The 22,725-nt window shown below is 38.7% G+C and overlaps 1 protein-coding gene and 1 long non-coding RNA gene across 2 annotated transcripts in view; both read right to left on the bottom strand.

The window, feature by feature from the left end:
* Positions 1 to 7,283: 7,283 nt before the first annotated feature.
* LOC131690535 (uncharacterized) lies at positions 7,284 to 7,837 on the bottom strand. Its single transcript, XR_009305596.1, has 2 exons — positions 7,630 to 7,837; positions 7,284 to 7,566 (listed from the first exon to the last, which is right to left on the bottom strand). It is a non-coding gene; the product is annotated as an uncharacterized LOC131690535 (long non-coding RNA).
* Positions 7,838 to 8,477: 640 nt separating this feature from the next.
* LOC131691618 (uncharacterized) overlaps positions 8,478 to 22,725 on the bottom strand; it is a 54,261-nt gene continuing 40,013 nt past the window's right edge. The window contains exons 2-3 of the mRNA XM_058978152.1: positions 9,193 to 9,795; positions 8,478 to 9,131 (exon numbers count right to left, since the gene is read on the bottom strand). Coding sequence (XP_058834135.1) covers positions 8,789 to 9,131; positions 9,193 to 9,795 — 946 coding nt within the window. The 3' untranslated portion in view covers positions 8,478 to 8,788. The remainder of the gene's footprint in view (positions 9,132 to 9,192; positions 9,796 to 22,725) is intronic.

Raw genomic sequence — 22,725 nt, 5'->3', positions numbered from 1 at the left:
ATGGGAGGAGCTAAGCTGAATTAGATCGCAGTAATCCTATAAAGATTCGCTATTGATGGTTTTAGGCCATGAAGGACACGTTGATTAGACCAACGTTGGAAGACGTCCAAATAACTGTTCAACAGCATTGTGAACAGTCTTAAGAACAGAGTGTGAAACAACTTTAAGTTTGAAAAGCTCACTAGTCGAAAATAATATTTCAACTCATTTATTTCATTTGACTCATGCAATATAACTTTTTATATTAGGAAGACAGATTATGTTTCACCATAATGGTAATATCCTCTAGAATCCCAAACAACTGTCAATGACACTAAAAGCGCTATCTGATACATAATGGGTGCAAACGAGCCAGGGAGAGGTGGATGAAAACCACGGTATGGTCACAGGGGTAGATCGCTAATGCCGTTTTTGATTGACCCCGAATCTGAATTTGGTTCCAGCCAGCCCTCTGCTAAGCAATATCTGCCTTCGCATAAATTACAACAATCCAATGTAAAAATGGCTTTGATTTTGTTGAATTTGAAAAATGCATCACAAATGATCTGCCCCTATGTTCAGTCTTATGCTGCATAACAACAGTTTACTACTTCCGATGAATGTGTATTGCATTAAGAATCGACGTCAAAATCAACTATAAGTCGGATTTCATTCGTTCGAAAAATCCATCCATCTCTCAACAATAATGTTGATTTGCTACATTGCACCCAACCGCCACCGTCTAAGAAGGATTTCGCTGATTCAGTGCAATAAGTGATCCCACAACAGTTAAAGTAGCGTCTCCCGTAATTATTTACTGTAAGGTATTACCCAATGCAAACATCTATGCATATACTGTACACTGCCAGAACCGGAAAATGGCTACCTTCTCAATGGAATCCCAGTAACCTATCTTTCCGGTAATGGTAGTAAAATGATCAATAAATACGTTGTCTAAGAATTTTCCAGCCTTTTACTTTACTTTGAATTTGCGATGCTATTTACTAGAACAAGAAGTATTTTCTACTCAGTTTGGACTATTGTTCGGGCTTCGGCGATGAGCCTGAGAGCGCGTACTCTTGAGTGGTTGACAAGAGTAGGAGATCCGAGCGAGTGCTGGTTCTTTGATCTCTGAATCTCATAACTCATAATCATTAGATTAAGCGTTTTGGCAGACAGCTGAGATGGATGTTCCACTTTCGAAGGTGGGGGGGGGGCATATTGGTTCAGCTGGTCAATGACTCTTGATCTTGGGCATAGTGATCGATTCATTCGTCATCTGTAAGAGATGATCAGACTGGAGACGAGTGTTTTTATCTCTTAACTCCCTCGAACTGTCCCTTTGGCTCGTGAAGATGGCGAGCGTTAATATACGAACGCTTAAGTTCTTCTCGATCATCCACGCACACCTATGCCCGCGATCGCGTAAGCTTCGTAACACCCCGGTAATAAGATGAACGTTTTAAAGGGCGAACACGAAATTATTGCGACACCGAAAATGTCATGCCAATTTTCTTATAATGTTTAAAATCAAACCAAAATTTTAGGGTAGTTTTATACATATACTAGCTAATACCCATCGCGCGTTGCTGCGACACTCTGCGAAATAGGAGGAAAATACAATTTGTTCCAAAGCGCCATCTGGCGGGCAGATAATCTCCAACTAATAGCATACAAACATGCCTCATACCAAATAGCTACTGTGTGCAAATTTTTACGGAAATCGGTTAGGCCGTTTGGGAGTCTATAAATCATATACATACAAACTTTGACTTTTATATATACAGATATAGAATATAGATAGATATAGATAGATAGATAGATTTACTTCAAAAATCAAAAGTAAAGCTAATCGACGGAGCCTTGAGTGTAAAATTGAACGCATTTTCGCTTGATACCCTTCATCAAAGTCCTTACAGTGTCATCTGGTACCAGGTTCTCAGTTTGTTTTTCCCTTTTCTTAACATGTCCTTCTCATCTTTGACTGTCTTCTTGCTCTTCCGAAGTTCCCACTTCATCATTGCCCAGTACTGCTCCACCGGGCGCAGCTCCGGACAGTTTGGCGGATTCATGTCCTTTGGAACAAAATGGACAGAATTGGCCTCATACCACTCCAGGACACTTTTAGAATAGTGGCATGATTCTGGCCAAAATAGCGGAGCTTCGTCGTGCTGCTGCAAGAACGACAAAAGGCGCTTCTCGAGGCACTCAGATTTGTAGATCTCGCCATTTACTGTGCCCTTTGTCACGAAAGGCTCACTCCTCAGTCCGCAAGAGCAGATGACCTGCCAAATGAGATATTTGGAGGCGAACTTCGACATTTTCTTCTTCTTAAATTTGTCGTCCACATAGAACTTGCTCTTGCCGGTGAAAAACTCCAACCCCGGAATTTGCTTAAAATCGGCTTTTATATACGTTTCATCTTCCATCACACAGCAGCCATATTTTGTCATGTACCTTGTATGTATGTAGTCCAGCTCTCTTCTTTGCATTCTGAACGTAGCTCTGCGATATGTCGATCTTTTTAGCCAAATAACGGCTTGAGACGTTGGGATTTGCTTTAATCATTCGCTTCACCTTTCCCTCCGTCTTTTTGTTCTCCGGTCCCGGTTTTCTTCCAGCTCCTTTGCCGTGGTCCAACGTCAACCGCTCCTGGAACCGCTTCAACACTCTGGAGACGGTTGAATGGTGAATGTTCAACATTTTTCCCAACTGCCGATGCGACAGGTCAGGAAATTCCAGGTGTTTGGAAAGAATTTGTTCTCTCGACTCGCGTTGGTTCACCTCCATTTTCGTTGAATCGAAAAACACGACTTTGAGTTTGACAGCATGTAAACAATGCATATCAATGAGAAAGTGTGCAAAATTTGGTTGATTTTTACCCAATGGTAAAAAAGTCATGCCCTGTTGAATGTGTCGCAATAATTTCGTGTTCACCCTTTAAACAACAAAGCATAAGCAACTTCGTCGCTGTTGTGCTATCTTATGACAAACGCCATTTTGGGATAAACTGAGTTGGATATGCCACATCACTTGTCTAAAAAATCTCTACAAAGTGGAGTTTTCAGAGTTTTGACATTCAGCTTGGTTAGTGAGATATAGCGAGAAACGTGCTGAGAAATTTTTATTTTTTTGCTTCAAATGACTGTGTCTCGAGATTTGTTCAAATTATCTTGATGCATAGTAGGGTAAAAAAGGTATTTTGGCCCACTTTAGGACATAGTTTTTAAAATTTTGCGAATAAGACATAAAGACTGCAAAGGTTGGTAAATATACTCATACACAACATCGGCTTACATCTGACCATCAATACAGATCCCTTATAAACGTATAATTTACTAAGAAATCAATAAAAATTGTATTTTTCATAAAATACTTTTTTTTCTATTTCCGCCACCCAAATTTCATTTTGGCCCGTGGCAGAAATATATTTTGGCCATGGTAACAATTTTGCAAACATATTGTCGCCCACTTGGTGTATACTCGCAGTAATTTAATATTGGTGTAGTAAACTACTGTCACAGAAATAAAGAATAGAGAATTATCAAATTCTATTTTTCTTCCAGCTTTCTCTTTTGATTCATCCATGTTATTCCTATTAATGTGACTGAATCTCTGAATAATGACTCGCCATCTCAATCGTTTACAATGTATCTGTCAAGTCATTCTAATCGCATAACATACCATGGGGCCATTAGCACGTCTCGTTCTCGATTGGAATGACACTGTTAGGTAAATGGTAAACAAACAATTGAAATGACAAGTCGTCATACTAGAGATTCAACGTCTTTATTTCTATGGACCATTGCAAGATGACGTCAACCGAATAAAAATACTCGTGTCTGATATGTACATATGGTTATTTTTCTCGTAGAAGGCTATTTGCACAAATTTAGTTGATTTCTAATTATTACGTCAGTTTCAACTACTGGTCTACTATAGAAAATGTCAGGGTGAACATCCATCTCGAGCTATTGATTTGAGTAAAATCGAATGGATTATTCAAAAGTACTGCCTTTTGACTGTATTGACAGCTTATACGGCTAGTTTGGAATATACTGGTGCGGCAGCGAAAGTGTTTCAACGGAATTTCATTCAATTGTTTACGGAAGTATTTTATACATATTTTCTCGAATATGGAAGTCTATTATATGCAACAATAGTATTTATTCAAATGAGCTGAATAATGCCGCGAGCAGCAACAAACACGAGATCAACAACGATCGGGCCCAGTACCACTAAACAAACAGCCATTACCAAGAGTGAAGTAACAATGATAACACCAAATGCCTCCAAACTAACAACCAAGCTTCAGTCTATTCTCAACCACCAAAGGCATCAGTCACAATACCAGTGTGCTCTCTGCTGCTACCCAAGCCAGCGCAAGCAGTTGCTTTTTTCTTGTGTGCTTTGTCTGAAGAACAAAGCGAACCGTTACTATTATTCTATCAAGATGACTGAGTCTCGACAACAAAATGTGATTCTTTGGGCCAACACGGTGGCCATTGACTTCCGGTCTTTCCGCATAAGACCGAGTATTGGTGATGTGGAACATTTGCTGAAGGAGAAAATGCAGCTTCGGTTTTCAGACGTCAGTTTCATTCAGTTGGAGCACGTCAGACACGCGGTGCTGATAACGTTCAACAAATTCGCCCAGGCAAAAAAAATCATTTCGCAAAACAACTTGTAACACGTTCTGGATTGTGACACCGCAAAAATCAAGATCCCTGTGTATATGGATAACGGAAACGTGGAAGTTAAATTACATGATTTGGCACCACGTACTTGCAAAGTGGCCATTAAAAGATTCATGTCGTATTTCGGAGAAGTGGAATCAATCACGGAGGATACGTGGAGGAACTACTTTCCAGGTATTTCAAATGGTGTTTTTGTGGTGAGAATGCGGGTAGACCAACCCATTCCCTCTTACCTTACTCTGTAGTGCACAACAGAAGGGGTGATACCATTATACAGCAAACTTTATGTACATATCAAGGACAAACTAACACGTGCCAGTTCTGTGAACAAACGGCACATTACGGACAACCCTGCCCAGAAACCGCTAAGAAAAGCTCATCTACAGAAAGAAATATCAACACTCAGTCTCCAATATCATTCCATGAGCCACATACGGTTGCCAAATTTGTGGCTGCTGTTCAAGCAATAATGACAACTGCGAAAGTCGCTTCAAGTACCACAAACTCAACAGTTAATTCCAGCAACGAGGGAGCTACTAGCAATGACGGAGGGTTCACGGTCGTGACCCGAAAGGGAAAGAAGTTAGGAACAACACCTGATCGCGAACATCAAGGCAGTAACCCCGATGATGACCCGGACAAGTACGAAGACGACAAAGATACAAATGACCCCCTTGATATAGTTGACGTGAATGCAAGGATTTCCCCGACACGAAAACGGATCTCCGCGCGTAATGGCAAGTCGCGCGTACGGGATCGATCTTAGCATTAATTGTTTGTTATTTTTATTGTTTACATCATGTAAATATATAAAAGACCCACGGCTCCGTGAAGCTAACGCCTTGAGCCGTGCCAAAAAAATGAATAAAAAAAAACACCATCAATAAAGAATCAAATGCCGATGGAAACGGATTTACAAAAGCGAGTTATAAGTTCAAGAAGCAAACAAGAACATGCGACTGTGAGCATCATGGATGCGGTACCGAAGACGACATGGACGTGAGCAAAAACGTGTGACAAGACGGAACGAAGGATCTCCATAGTCCGGGCGACAACACAGAATGTTTCACAGCCAAGGAAGAGAATCTCAACACGCAACAAGACCCGATAGGCAGGCATTTAGAAAGTTAATTTTATTTTTTACATGGTATAAAAATCGAAAAAGTCCCACGGCTCATTTATGCTAACACATCGAGCCGTGTCAAATAAACAAGAAGGAAAAATATGCGAAACAACAAGCTTTGCCGCCTACATTCTTCATTGAGTAGCAATAACGTCAAGAAACGGATGAAAAGGTAAATTGCAGAAGATATGGCAGAAATGTGTTTTATCCCTAAATCGTAAAATATATTGTGGTCATAGCTTATTGTATGATCTGCGATGTAATTTTTCGTATAATTTTACTTTCGTCAATTAGTTATGATTACAGTAACATGATTTGTTCAACAAAAAATGACGTATTTTAATAACAATATGTTTTGAAAGTAGTTCGCAACATTGCTACTTCCTCCAGTTTTTCCATCATTCCTATATAGAGGTTGATGAGTTTCCACAATTTTGCGATTTATAATGGTAATATGTATCTGCAACAATAATCTTGGTATAAAATAACTGTAATAAGAGTTTTTCAAGAAAACTGCGACTAGATTTTCAAAATTTTATGTAAATTCGTTTAATAAACATAAAAAAGTGATTGGGTGGGCCAAAATATGTGAGGTGGCCAAAATACCTCTGTTACCCTACTTTCCAAAATTCATTCATCAGATTGGAACATTTGACACGTCTTCTGCTCAATCGGAATGACATTGATGCTCGATTGGAATGACACTGACAGATAATTGGTAAACAAGCGATTGGCGTATGTAAATGTAAATAAAGAAAGCTAGTTCGTAGAAGACGTCACGGAATTATTTTCTCGCATATGAATTTACAATATCACAATTAATGGACGGCATTCTATGGTTGCGATATCATTCGAAACACTGTGGTTTTAAGCAACTTAGGCTAAACGTTAAGTTGCGGGAGGGTTGATTTTGCAGAACTTCCAAAATCCTATTTTTTGGATGGGATAAAACTTTTGGGAAAACAATTGGTAAAGTGTGTAGAGCTGAAAGGAATAATAGAAAAAATTCCAACAAACAGTGTTTTTTCATCTTTTTCGACAGTCGTGTGTTTAAAAATATAGCATAACCTTTCTGCTATTGTACTTGATCTCGGTTGGGAATAAAAATTGCAGGGCTCATGGTGCTCCAAGCCAATTATGTAAATGGTCGCAAATCATGTAAATTTAAAATTTTAACGTTTTTCACCGAGTACGGTCACCTTCTCCGATCAGAATCAAATAACAACATGCAATTTTTATGTAAAACTAGCTAATACTCATTGCGCGTTGCTGCGACTATCAACGAAATAGGAAGAAAACACAATTTGTTCCGAAGCGCCATCTGGCGTGCGGATTATTCCCAATCAATAGCACACAAACACGCTCCATAACAAATGCATACTGTGTATAAATTTTGACGGCAATCGGTTAAGCCGTTTGGGAGTCCATAAATCATATACATACAAACTTTCACTTTTATATAGATAGATAGTGTTACGAATGTGTTTAGTCGATAAAATAACAGTAATTTATAGCAAATATCAACAGAGGATACTTAATACTATTTTGTTTTGATATTCTGGTCCCTTAACTATTATTTCCCATAACTATTCCGCTTCTAAAGATTCACGGAAAATTTCCCTGTTTGCAGCATCTTGTTCCACATACATGAACTCGGCCACAAGAAGGCGGGGTAGGCGTCGTTGGAAACTCCACTTCAATTGGTATGTTTTCGATTATTAACGTCAGTAAGTTACGCTGCTCAGCTGAGTTTGATTCGGCTTCACTCTGAAAAAGAAAATGTAAAAAATATATCTGTCACTTGGATCTTAAATTGCACTAATGACTTACCATTTCAGAGTCTTCCTTCGCCATAACTACAACCGCTGTTATTAGTAAAATAACCATTAGTTGGTACATTTTCCGAACCTTTGTTCAAGATAGAGCTCCATTCACAACGAAAGATCACGAGATTTTACGTGAGCCGACTTTTTCGCTTACCTACATATATGAGCACGGGTTTAACCGGTTGCGGATATACAATGATGCACAGTAGGTACTGAGTCATGGCTACGATTGTCAGTGCTATTATTTATTAGTTTGTTGTGTACCGTGCTGAGATTCATTCCCGACTAAACTGTTCAAATACGTCTGTTTAGATGGCACCGGTGGTTAAGTGGTAAAGGCGACTGCTTTACGCCCTAGGGGAGCTGAGTTCAATCCCAGTTGAGGTCGTTGGGATTTTCTGGGGTGATAAATCTGTGATCACATCTTTCTTCGGAAGGGAGTAAAGCCGTTAGTCCCGGTCCATATTTAGGTTTTAGATGGTGGAGTCGTCTCTCTGGCGTCGGTAATAGGTACTCAATGCTGACAAAGATCGACGGAAAATAAATATGGACGATAAGTAAAAATGCATCGGTTCAATATTCAAAACATTCCATATATCGGGACAGTACAGTGTCATATATTTGTTCGAACGCCCCGACGTCAGAGAATTTGTTGCTTCTGCAAATGACATGTGTTGACAAATGCAGTTGTACATAATAGGTTTAGTTGAAACTATCTATCGTCATCACTAGAAAAGTAGTTTAAACCTAATGTGGATTTAGGTTTGATATTCGAGTGAAAGATGATCGGGCTATTGGCCATGATCACGGATAGTCGGTAACATGTCCCACCCACTCAGAATGAAACCAACATTTTACGAATAAATAATAAAATTAAAATTTTATTCAACCATATTAGTAACTACACATTAACAAATGTTCACCCCATGAATGCAGCTTAGCGGAAAAGATCCCAACCGGGATGCTTCCGAGAGGTCGAGGCGAAGCATAGTAAAACAGATAACAGACAAAGAAAAATGAGATTACAGAAGGCATAGAGTGATAGTGTCACTGTAATGGCAAAAGAACTCAAACTTTGCTCTTCGTACATCCTAAAACCTACGGTAGTACTGCTATACCTAGAACTAAACGCTAGACCCAACTGGTGGCCACCAAACGCTGACCTACTTCCGCTCGTAACTCCCGTACTCTTCATCGTCCTCGTAGCGCTGGGTAGTTGGCGCATAACCGGGCCTTCTCTGCTGCAACGAAATGTTGATTTCTTCCGGATTGCGGAATGCGGTCTGATGGGTTGGACTCGGCGAGGACACTATCCGGTAGGAAGGTGTCGTTGGACCGTTGTACGATGGCTGTTTCCGAACGGTTTGTTGCTGGGGAGCATGGTAGGACTGGGGCTTTGACTGTTGCACCGGTTGACGACGCTCTTCATGGTGACGCTGTTGACGCTCGTAATCGTAGTGGCGTTCGTCGACGTAGAAGTTCTCCGGATAGTAGCGTTCCGAGTATCTGGAAACGGGAAAAGAATTGATAAGCTTGGGTTCATGATTGACGCATTAAGATCTAATACCTCAAAGTCACATTAGGCTTCGTCATGTGTTCTTCCATGTTAAGTGGTTTGTACAGATAGTCGTTTACGAAGTGATACTTAGACGACTGCTCGCAGATGTTATCATTGGATGGGGGCATGCATATCAAATGGACCTGATGGAAGGTGAATCCTTCCGGACAAATCCACGAGTGCTTCTGGTTCTCCTGGCAATAGTGAAACACTTCACAGGCGAGACTTTCATCCGCGTAGTACCCGGTAGTCCGTCCGGTGCAGTGGAAATCCGATTTTTCCAACAAAAGCGACAACCGATCGGGTTCTTCCTCGGCTTCGAGCTCCTCGCTTGAGTATCCGAGCGGTTTCTTATTCTTATTGTTCTGCTGAGGATGATGCTGTCGCCGGTTGTAAACTTGCTGAGGTTCTTCTTCTTCCTCCTCTTCGGAGCTGCTGTATTGAGCCGAGTACGATGGACGCGCCCGATATGCCACGTTTCCGCTGGCCGCTGGCGAGGCGTCTGATGTGTCTTCCTCCGAACTGTGGGTGTTGCTGGCCGTTTGAGGTTTGTATTGCTGGGCAGATATGACGCAGATCAACACTATTCCACAGAGCAGTTGCGGTAGGAGTCTGTTGGATGGAGAATGGAACATCTGTTAGTTTGTTTACCCGAATATTAGGGGTTTTTGCTGCATGATATAGTATCAAAGCGATTTTCTAAGCGTTATAGCGAGTTTGCTTTCTAATTTTTAATAGTGATTGAATTCTGGTTGGTTGTTTCGTGAAATGAATTAAATACTCAATTTTTTATTTGCTTCGCATCAGTTGTCCAGGTGAGCCCACTCTATCATGTTGATTGGTCAAATTCTGATTGGAAAATAATCATCACCAATCGGTCCAAAAACAATTGCAAGTCGTGTCTCGATAGAACGACAACCTGTGGAACCAGTGTACTTTAACACCGCAGGGATCGGTTTTAAAGGCCATCCTGTCCGTCTAAGATCATGTGAGGTTAAGTACACACTGAAAACAATTCGTCGGGAGCGTAAATGCATCTGTTTTTGCTCTCGAACTGTGAGCGAAAAGCTCCCAAATGATTCGTTAGTGTTGAACAAACCTCATACTTGTGCAATACAATATTGAACCCCACAGCTACACGTTATTGGCTACACAATGCAGAGATATCTTGAATAACACATACCAACTACTCTATGCTGTCCCTCTTATCATCGCTGCTGCAATGTTTAGAAATTTATGTAGCTCATTCGGCGAGTTAGTAATCATGTGTCGTTATAGCCTAGAGCAGTGGTTCTCAACCTGGAGTCCGCGTTTCCATTTTGGAATTTCTATAAAAAGACCGGTCAAACAAACCTTTCGCAGGTTGCTGCCAAAGAATTATCTTGTTTTGTTAAATGAATATGTAAATAAACTAAACTATCTATTAAGTGTATTGAGCATCCAGAACAGATCCTAGAGACCCGTTTATATGGAAAAGCATGGTCGAGGGCTGATTGCTTCCAAATGTTGTTTCGCAAAATTTGGAAGACCTTTGCTTTAAACAAGATGAGTAATAAGCTATACACTGCCTATAATCGCAAGTCACTCCCAAGTGGATAGAGAATCCCATAGAACGTGGGACTGACTTACGATTATGGGCAGTATCAGTACCATCGATTTATTGAATACGATAATCGATAGACGAGTTCTATCGAAAAATGGTAATGTCAGTTGACGATTTGACGTTTTTGGAATTTTTTATGGTGCTACGTAAAGTCTATCGTCTACACCGTCAAACAGCAAATAACTGATAAGCTAGAGGTCAACATTGAGTTATTCACGAAATTGCTCCAGTCGTTTTCGAAAAATCGACCAATGTCTCTGCCTGTTTTTGACATTGAAAATGTCTTACTTCATCGTCTGGGGCTAAGTGTCATTCTAAAATCTAAAACATCTCCTATGTAAAAGAACGTATGGTTTGCATACTATTACTAGATGGATTTTAATCACTTATACTGCAGCCGATTCAGAAACGTCTAACTTGAACATTGGTAATAATTTAGTATCTGTGCAATTAAGTACCTATAGTCTATTGATAATCGGTAAAATTAAGCAAAGGAAAAATTTACGTCAACGAGGTAGCTATTTCATTCAGCCAGAGCCATCAATAGAAAGCACCTTAGTGGCTCAATCATACACGAAAAGTTATAAATAGAGGTGCCGCAAGCCAGTTTGCATCAGTTGTTGCTCTTGTGCTAAACGAGTAACATCATGGCTATAGTTTCTGAATGCTACAATAAGCGTTAGACGCTATAGACTTTTGGCAGCGGGGGTATCGTACACAGTTAAACCATGTACGAATTTACGTACGGTGTGTGCGCTGCTTTAAAGTTTTCGTTTGCAAAAATAATATTTTGTTTTAATGCTTGTGTGTGCGCTGGATTGACGATGTTTTCAGCGGTTTGTTGGTATGTAAGGTAATGGCGTCTTGGCACACACGTTTCATATATGGATGCGCCTTTGATCACTAAGACATCTGACAACATGATTCTGTAGTAATTTCTGAAGCACGGCCGGACTCAACTGGATTTGCGCCTACAGAAAGACGAAGGTTAGTTGGAGATTTTGCTGGACGATGAGACTGAGTTATGTTAGAGCAGTTTTACAACAAAATTGGCGAGAAAATCTATAGCAATTCTTGGTAGTCAACCCTAAATTGGGCTTGACGGTGGGCTCCAGCTCGATTTAGCAATCATTGGAACCATATCAATTCAAATATTCAAAATCTGCCTAGTTATTTTGAAGAACGGGGCCAAACCATTAAATAAAGTGGCTATGTTCCCAAATATAAGCAACGTTGATTATATCCCTCCCCTAGACTGATTGGATTTACGGTATTGCAAACATCTTCAAGCAATATTTCATGTATCAGTTTGAACAATCTTAGTACATCAATTATCAACAAGTTATGCTAGTTTATTCATAAATCTTCATTTAAAGTGTCATATATAGTAGAGTGAGGTCAAGTAGGTCAGTTTTCTTTCTCGAGTGATGGTATTTTTGCGCTGATTTAGAAAAACAAGCACTCGTTGGAAAGGTTATGTTTTGGCAATAATGATTTTATGGTTGGCTAAATATTTTTCAAGCTACATCTATAAAGACGAAGGTGCTTTTTTCGTCGTTTTTTAACTTTATTCGAGGTTAAAAAAAACGATGTACAAGCCCAGAAAATTAGTAGTTCTACTTTTATTTGAAGAGTATGAATATTGCAGATATTTTAAAAATTGATAACACCAATAATAAATGGTATTTATTGACGCAATTCAGGTAAGAAATTGAGGAACTGTCAAATTATGTGAAAAATTATGAAACCATGTAGGGAAATGTTGATAAAACGTGTATTTTACAGCAGTTGCGTCTGGTTTTGTACTTGCTAATAACTTATTCGGTGTCCTCGTCGTCGCCAGAGTGTGGAATAGAAGTTGTGCATTCTGGCTCACGTGGTTGCTTAGCTGCGGGACGACCACGTTTGCGCTTCATGGCAAATTTTTTGGATTATTTTTTCTTCTCTTTTTCGATCAATTTTCGTTCTTTTCCATATGTTTCTGCCGTTTGGCTGCCCTTCTTTTTTTTTTAGCTAAATATTTTTTTCTAGCTTCGGCTGCTATTTTTTGTGAGCTGTAGCTGCTTGCTCAGCTCGTAAAGACTCCAGCATCACTGAATCAGTGAAAAGTGCAGCTTTATGTCACCTTCGGTCTCGATTCAATGGTTTGCGCAGTGGAGCTTTGGGAAGTAGCTGAAAGCCTTCAATTGACATTTTTCAGCAGAACTGGGCAATGATGAAGCGGGAACTTCGGAAGAGCAAGAAGACAGTCAAAGAAGAGAAAGACATGTTAAGAAAATGGAAAAAACTGAGAAACTGGTACCGGATAACACGGTAAAGACTTTGATGGAGGGCATCAAGCGAAAATGCGTTCAATTTTACACTCAAGGCTCCATCGATTACCTTTTCTTTTGATTTTTGAAGTAAATATATGTATAAAACTACCCTAAAATTTTGGTTTGATTTTAAACATTATAAGAAAATTGGCATGACATTTTCGGTGTCGCAGTAATTTCGTGTTCGCCCTTTAGAACTGTTTTGAATATAATTTTAATATACTTAAAAGCAGCATTCGACCATCGAATACTTCTAAAGAAAATGTCCAGGTTGGGTGCGTCGCGCAATTTTGTTAAATGGCTGAGCTCTTACATACGTGATAGAGTCCTACGTGTGCAGACTTGGCTCTTGTGTCTCTTGCCAGTTTACGAACAAATTTGGGGTCCCACAGGGCAGCAACACGGGGCCACTACTGTTTGTGCTATTCTTCAACGACGCTACTTTGCTTCCTGGTTTTGAATGCAAACTGATTTGCGCTGCTGACTCGAAGTTGTACCTCATAGTCCGCAATATCGACGACTGCGTTCGGCTTCAAGAGCTTCTGGATACATTCGTCGGCTGGTGTCGTAGCAATTGGCTCATTGTTAACATCGTTAATTGTCAGATTATAACTTTCCACCGCATAGTCAATCCTATACTTTACGACTACCAGATCGAGGGGCAAAGACTCAATAAAGTTGATCACGTCAGCGACCTTATTGTCTTATTAGATGCTGAGCTAACCTTCAATCTGCAGCGCACAGCTTTAATTTCGAAAGCTACTCGACAACTTGGTTTTGTTTCCAAAATCCGCAGGGACTTTAAAGATCCGCACTGCTTGAAGGGGTTACACTGTTCGTTGGTTCGCTCACTACTCGAAAATGCCAGTCTGATTTGGAGTCCTCGCCAGCTTGTTTGGCATCTACGAATTGAACGTCTGCAAAAAAGATTTGTTCGACTCGCTCTACGGGACCTTCCCTGGTGGAGTTCTTTGGATCTACCACCGTACCCTGATCGATGCCACCTGATCGGCCTCAACCCATTAGAACGACGCAGAAAAATTCAACAAGCAGTATTTGTGGCGAAGGTGATCAACGCTGACTCTCCGAAGATTCTCTCCCTTATTAACTTCCGCGCATCGCAACGACCTCTACGCTCTATTGGCTTGTCTCAATCAAGGTTTCATCGTACGGTGTTTGGATTGAACGAACCGATATCAGCATGCATGCGAACTTTCTCCAAAGTTCTGTTCGCTTTTGGAGAACCGACGCACAAATTCGCCCAAAAAATATAATATAAATATTTTATAATTAGATTTCTTTTTTTTTCATTAAGACTTTGTGTTGTCCTATGAATTAAATAAATAAATATATAAAGTGTTTTCAGCACATACACTCAGGTTCGATAGATGGGAAAAAATAGTTTCGAGTCAAGTAGCGACCTAAGGACACGTTCGGGAGTGGTACTGTGAAAATTTTTAAACTAGAACTTATTCTCACAGCAGCAGATTGAGGAGATGTTCTATTTAGTTTAAAATTTAAGCGTTACTGGACTTAAATTTATGGTTCCCTAGTTTATCCAGTTCTAAACGTGTTTTATATTAAGCAACAAATTTAACGCTGGTGTACACCAATTTAAATTTCAAAATAAAACTGTTTTAAATTATAAAGCAAACCGCTGTGCTAGGGATGTAATTGTTTCAGTTTTAGGTCCACATTGAAATACCTATATCGAATAAAATACTGCAGAACATGCACTAAGTTCATTGTTTTAGTCTCAAATTAAAACCGGTTTAAAAACATTGTAATTTATTAAATAATTTCATTTGTTTGGCCACTAATCGATTAAGAAATAATTAATCTAATTATTGTTTACCTATGTTAATTACTACACTATTGAAAATTTAACTTAAGCACTTACTCTTCAAGACCATTCCAAAAATACCCATATTGATTGGGTTACAGCGAATTTCGCTAAACCGGAAGTCGCCATCTTTGATTTTAAAATGACGCCAAAAATCAATTTCTGGCACCTACTCCTCAAGACCATTCCGAAAATACCGATATTGATAGGGTTATAGCGAATTTCGCTAAACCGGAAGTCGCCATCTTTGATTTCAAAATGACGTCCAAAATCAATTTCTGGCACCTACTCTTCAAGACCATTCTGAAAATACCCATATTGATTGGGTTACAGCGAATTTCGCTAAACCGGAAGTCGCCATCTTTGATTTCAAAATTACGTCCACATTCAATTTCTGGCACCTACTCTTCAAGACCATTCTGAAAATACCCATATTGTTGGGGTGCGGGCCATAAGGAAGCTTCCCGACCCGTCTCTTCCATCTTTTTTTATTTAAGAACGAGAATTACTTTTAAATTTTTGCACCCTAAAACGTTTCTAGCATTTTTTCCTACAAAAGGATTCACTCGGTCTTAAACCCTGAAGCATCAGGTTACGTGCCTGCAACATACCACTTTCACCATTTGGTAGGCGTGATTAGTTCGGGCCAAACTAATTGACCCTTGGGAAAACGCTTATTATTATTCCATTCTGATATACGACTTTATCTATACGAACGTGAGATAACTAACTTGCCTATCACAACATACTTTTAATGACATCCGAAATATGTTGTAATTAACTCATATATCATAACATCTTCCTTGTACTGATGAAAATGTACATATATGTCCATATGTACATATAATAATCCAATTAAAATTTGTATAAATCCTTCGAGGTCTTTCAACCAAAATTATCGAAGAAAATGCTTCGCTTCTACCAAACACCTTTACAAGTTGGCGTAAAAAATCCATTGGATTTTTTTCTGTTTTGAATGAACATTTTTCTTCGATAGATACACCAAATTCTTTTTTTGCACTGGGGATGCGTTCCGTGCAAAAAAAAACCATGTAAAAAAAATCCGTGTTATTTCGAGAAACCGTGTAAATTTTTTTTTATTAACAGCTATTTGGTTATCGTATTTAACAATGAATACTGTTGGACATTTTAAATGCACAAGGGGGCTGTCAATGTGCCCAGTAGAAGTTTTTTAATTTTTCGAGGAGGTTTTTTTTAGAAAAATGTAAGTTTTTTTATTCGTTAAAAGAAGTTATTGTCCGTTGAAAAGCAATAGTCAAAATGGTAAAATGTTTCAACTATATAGAGTTTGTTAACTTTTTGTACACTGTGCTACAGCGATTTTAAATTTTTAAAATGAACTAGTATAGCAAATGCGATACAAAGTAATGTACACACGAAATTTTGAAGCAAAAAAACGTTTTTTGGGACCTTTGCCACAACAAAATTAGCTACGTTGTCATTTTCAGGCGATTTTCGGTTTTGTAACATTTTTTGAACGAAGAAAACTAGACCTTTCGAACAGTATGCGGTCATATACAGTTTGGTAAGAAACATTGTTCGATTCTGGGACAACAATATCAAAATTGTCATTAAAAGAATTTTCATGAAAAGTAAAAAAAAATCATTTTGATATATAGACTCTCTTGCGCAATTGAAATGTCAGAAATTGCCAATTTTCAACGGCCTATTGATTGGCTTATACTTAATTAAATACTCTTTCCTGATAAGAGGCAGCATTTGCCATTTTGCAATGTTGACAGACCCCTTCTTTGCAATTAAAATTTCCAATACTGCACTTTGATGAAAAATTCTTTCCTGAAAAGCTGAAAACTCGCTATTTTACACTTAGCGAATCTAGTTTTTTTAACGACTGCAACCTGTGCCTAGGTGGATATCGGTCCGTCCCGCGAGGCGAACTTTGCAAAATCGTACGAAATGGCGACTATCTGCCAATTAAACACCGGTCTTTAGGAGAACGATAAAGTTTTGTGCATGTGTGTCTCAAAAAGTGCGATGTCCTCTAATTTGTCTAATTCTGAAAAATTTTCTCCTGTCAGTGCGTTTTAGTCGTCTACATCTATACTAAACCAATTTAGAATTAGAACCGCCTTTTGTCTTGTTCCTTTTCTTTTCTTTCGTCTCCTAGGTCTGAAGCGGATCAATCGACTATTAATAAATATGATAAAAGATGCCAGCAGTATTGGCCCTTATTCGCAAATACTTTATTCACTACAACTGTGCTATATTTCTTCTCGATCTTATAACAGAATTTGAAAATCTCTGTTCTAAATAGTCGATATTGGTAGTTTTTATGATGTACCAATAAGCTAGAGTAGTGACAATATTTTTCAGTTCCACAGATACAATCTCCCTTTATTGGATACTTCAGAGTTATTCGCATCTGCTCTCGGAGACCACCAATCCTCCAAACGACTCAATCTGCTCGAATCGAATGCACATTTATACCACTGAGCATTCAACTCGAACATATCACACCGAGGAAGCGATTTGTGATTTCTGAGAACCAAAGCTCAAGTGAAATAATCAACATTCTCGTAGGTGCCAGTCCTGCACATCTTCTTGGAACCAGCTAACATATCCAAGCTCAACAGCTAGCAGAAGTCACATATATCTCCACCCAAGTGAAGTGATCAATTCACTTGTAAGTAGGACCACTCATCCACAAACCAGTCATGAACACATCCGTACCAACGAGAATGGATCATACCAGACGAAGGCCACAGGTCCAGCACCAACTTGTCCCATCTCAGTAAAAAAAAAAGACTTGTGCCTGTCCCTAACTCTTTGAAAGCTCTATTCAATCAGAGATCACTAATTGGTTGGTAAAAAGAAACATCAGTCGTTATTTACTCAGACCAAACAATACGTATTACGTATCCCTGCATATTAAAATCTCCGCTATCAGTTTCTAGCTTATCAAACTGAACACGAAATAGCACGGATTTTTTTTTCACGGGATGATCAAATCATTAAACTTGTATATCGAAATAGGTATTTTATACATAAAAATCGTATTATTTTGCAAAACCGTGCAAAAAAAGTCGTGCAAAAAAAACCGTGCAAAAAAGTGCGTGCAAAAACAGAATCCGTACATAATAAAATTGTTTGCAAAATTTATCAAATTATAGAAATAACCAAAAGAGTGGCCGAATCAATCATATTTACTCTTTTAAAATTTACTACAGGATACTTTTGAGCTTCAACATGTTTCGAATTGTGTGAACACTATCCACGCTTTTTTATTTTTTTTTGTTCTGTTAACATAAAAACCAAGTCCAGTCTTGAAATTAACTTAAGCTGTTTATAAACAACATATAGAAAAGTTCATAATTGTAACTATTATTATTAAGTCTTCATTTATGCTACGATGTAACCATGCCGGTATGGGAACAAATTGAAGGCTATAACATATAACTGAGACTCCCTTTTTCACAAAGTTTCGATTTATATATTTTTTTGAAAACTTAACAGAACTCATATTTTATTTTATAGGTTGAATTGAAGTCGGAACCAAGCCAGCATTTCATACGAAATTGGATTAATTTGGCTATTACCGACACACATTTATGTAGTCGTAATTATGGCATATTACTGCACTAATAACGATTATTTTTATACATTATATTACTTAGTTTGCACTAATATACGAGAATCGCAAAGGAGTCATCACAACGCACTAGTTAAGATAAATTTTGTATAATGAGTATTCGTACGGTGTACCATTATACGACTCGGATAAAAATTGTATGCTTATACAATTTTTGTTGGTCATCCTTACACGACACCTGGTTAACTGGGAATGTCTATTCTTCCTGTCAATTTGGAATGAATGGAATGGCACACCGCTGCTCGTCACTTGACAAAATATCTCGAATCATTTCGCATCTTCTGATCCGAGACATCATGTTCTTCGAAGCATATAGAAGCGAAGTTCGCCTTATGAAAGATATGCTGGTACGTAAAACAGTGTAACAAAGTCGAATGTTCGAATCTTGTAACAACAGTTCTTTTTAAGACAAACATATAAACATACTTTGTATCAATACGGAAAATGATGATGAGCACAACTGTTGCTAGTAGTTATAATTATGTATATTGTGTATAATAATCATAGTTATCTTAGCAAACTTCATTCAGATCGTCTCGATTCCCATCCGCGGTGCAGTGACCCCCGCATACAGCCGATAATTTATTCGGTCAATCGGGCACGCAGCGCGAGCAATATCTGTACATAGAGCAACATACATTTATTTGCTGCCTATGTTACGTAACATCACTTTTAAACCACTTTTTTCACCTCGCCAACTTTGCCCGTCATACTACGGCCGGCCGCTGTTTCGATCCAATCCGTGTTGCACCGTTGCGCAGTGGAGAAAATGGGTTCAAATTTTGGTCAAAATTGTAAAAAAAGTTCATATTCTGAGAATTTGCGTATTTGTTACGTTTAAAATTATCACTAAATCGACTTCAACAAACGTGTCCAATCGGTTATTTCTGTACATAACATTTTACCATTATTCTATATTTCTTCTAAGTGGAGAAAAATTTAGATAAAACATATTTTTTCTCCATTAAGGAGAAAATTGCTTAAAAGTTGCGCGTGAAAAGCGCAAAATACGGGGGTGGGCGTAGCGTAGTTGGTAAATCGATTGCCTTGTACGCAGCGCACCTGGGTTTGAGTCCCGACCCCACACATAGGGTTAGAAATTTTTCATAAGAGATTTTTCTAACCCGAAGAGGCGAATGACCTTAAGGTTAAAACCTCTATAATCGAAATAAAAAAGCGCAAAATACATAACTAATTAGTTCTGAAATTTGCGTTTCGTCTCATTCAGAATCCGACACTAACTTAATGACAAGACCAAGTATGGAACATATTGCATTGGTTTGCTAAGCCAAACCAAGTTTCGATTTTATTATTTCTCATCAGATTTGTCAGATCTCCTTTTCTTGCGAAACATCAAACAAAACAAGGGTTTTATAGAGGTTTTAACCTTAGGGTCATTCGCCTCTTTTCGGGTTAGAGAAATTTCATTTGAAAAAATCTCTAACCCTGTGTGCGGGGTTGGGAATCAAAGCCAGGTGAGCTGCGTACGAGGCAATCGTTTTACCAACTACGCTACGCCCGTCCCCGACAAGGGTTTTTTTTTAGTGCTAGCGTCAGTTCGGCGCTAGCTTAGTCCTGTCACTAAGTTAGTGTCGGATTCTGATGAGAAGAAATCGAAACGCAAATACCATTACTAACATGTTTAGCTATGAAACGCTACTATTTAGAGTTTATTTTAAAGGTTTGAAAACTATATTTCTTTATTCAGTTAATTTGTTTAATACAGCACGTTCGATATCTTGAAGGAATTAAACAAATTTTGCTTTTTTAGAGCTGGAATTGTTTAAATTTTTAAATTTTTTTTGTAATGATCCAAAACCACAAATAATTGTTTTTTTTCTGTTTGGGTGGAAAATCTAAACCTAACAACAAGATATACCTTAAAAACCACTACATAATTTTAACCGAAGGCCCAATCCAATTGTTCCACTGTGCGTCGCAGCTCCACTGTGCTTCATAAATCGTAAAACTTGCTTTTTGAACCTACTGACTTACGGTCAAATCATCATCCCGCGCAGGTACTGGCATTAACAGCTTGCAAGAGTGCAACCGCCGAAGAGCGAGAGAAAGATTTCAACCGCGATCGGCAAGCGGCGGCGAACCTGTTTTTGCAATGTTCTTTTTTTTCTCTTTTTTGGGCATCAGTAAGGTATCTATACCTACCCAGTACTCTCTCATGGATCGCAGTAAAGCCATCGAAAGCTGTCGCGTCGTAGGATCGCACACACAAGCCTTGTAAATTACGATTACGAGACCTTTGTGAACTTCTAGGTAGCTAGCTATCGATGGGAAGCAGATGAAGCAAATATGGCGGCGCGGGAGATGATTCGAAAACAAATAAGTCGTTTACATTACAGGGGAAGAGCATGATTGCTATGGTTGCGATAAGTGTGGTGAGAAACCGCGAGAAGATGCTGCACGGCTACTTCAGCTGAAGGTGAAGAGTCAACATTGCATTTTTGATCTTCGCGACGGGGTACGAGATTCAGTCAGTAGAGGGTTATGGCAATCATGGGTTTGAACTGATTTCAATTACACGCGGTTTGAAATTTATGTGTTTATATGCCCATTCGCATTGATTTTTTTTATGTTTGTATGAAATTGCTTTAGATTCATCGGTTCCCAACCATTTTTGTGCAATGGGTCGTATCGTGGTACCATATGAAAATATATTTTCCCAAGTGAAACATCTCCCCCTCCTCCTAACAGAGATAGATTAGTGTGCAGTCTTCGATAAAGCTGTAGAAAATACAATTATATCTCTTACTTTCATTTAGGGTCGATTTCTTCGCCTTCGCTTAACTTTTGAAACAGGTTTACCGGTGCGTTAAACCTGGTTTAAAAATAAGGCGAGGTATAAGAAATCCGTTCTTATGATGATAATCTAATGTTAACAGTGCCATCTAGCGGTGAAAATTGGAGCTTTAAACTTTAACAAACCCGCAGATCCGTTAGCTAGAATTGTCCAATTTAAATGAAATTTATAGTAGATACTTCAGATGGGACTAGGAATCGACTCAGGGGTGGTCTATTGGGGGGTCATTTTTCTTGTCGCTCAAATTGACACGCTGCACGTTCTAATACGCTTTTCAAGAGTCGCAATATAGAGAACAGACATGTTCGAGCAACATTTCAACGAATATCCGTAAGAATTTGCTCCCATCTTCCCTCTCATCAGGGATTAAAAAATATAAAGCATTAATTGTGTTACTTCATTCACAAAATTCAATTCAATTATTATTCATCATAGTTTGGATGTATGAGGGAATCGCAATAGCATTGCTAAAAGGACTAAGATATGATTTTATACTAGAAACTGACATCTGACAAAATCGCTTGTACTGATTTGAGCGAAATGCGGATCTTCCAACGTCTTCTCCACTAGGTGGTACATGGACGATGATGGAAACGAATCGTGACTGCATTAACCCGATTCTCCTCGCTCAATCGCAACTAGATCCGCAATTTCATGACCTTAACGAATGAAGTAAGCTAGGGTGACGAAGGTTTCCACTTAATATGCTGATGATGATGAGTTTAAAGGTTATCATTTCGGTAGACAACTGGATGAGGCAATTCAAGATAGGTACTGAACACCAACATAATTTCGATCGAAACTACATGACGGCGGACAGTGGTGTTCCGGTGTATTGAAACAATTATCGCTGCTCGATTTTATGGATTATGTTTGAAAATATAAATTGGTACAGGTCGGACTCGATTATCCGGGGATTTCAAAAAAATCTCACCCCGGATAATCGAATCAAACTTTTTTTGCGTTATTTTATGAATTTAAGCTTCATACGTGGAGAAATTGGAAATAAAATGGTCAGGGTAAATTTTCCTATTATGGTAAATGTAAATGTACCTATTTTGGCCCTAGTCAATTTTTCAGACTTTCAGGGTGTGATTTGTATTTTCAGTTGGTTTTCATTTATTATTCATATTGGTAACGAGTTAACGGTATGTATCAGTTGTTAATAGCTATTTGTGTAAGAATTCTAAGACAAACTTTTTAATAAGGTGTGTCTTTTGCAATACATGTCAAACTCGATTACCTGGGTCTTCAATTTTCCAATGTAAACGAATCGATTACTCGAATACCAGAAAAAAAATAAAAGTAAGTAAACTGGGGTCGTCTGTTTCTTGG

The sequence above is a fragment of the Topomyia yanbarensis genome, chromosome 3, assembly GCF_030247195.1.
Source record: "Topomyia yanbarensis strain Yona2022 chromosome 3, ASM3024719v1, whole genome shotgun sequence".
Lineage (NCBI taxonomy): Eukaryota > Metazoa > Arthropoda > Insecta > Diptera > Culicidae > Topomyia > Topomyia yanbarensis.
Note: the sequence above shows the minus strand (reverse complement) of the source record. Positions and strands in the feature narration are given on the sequence as shown.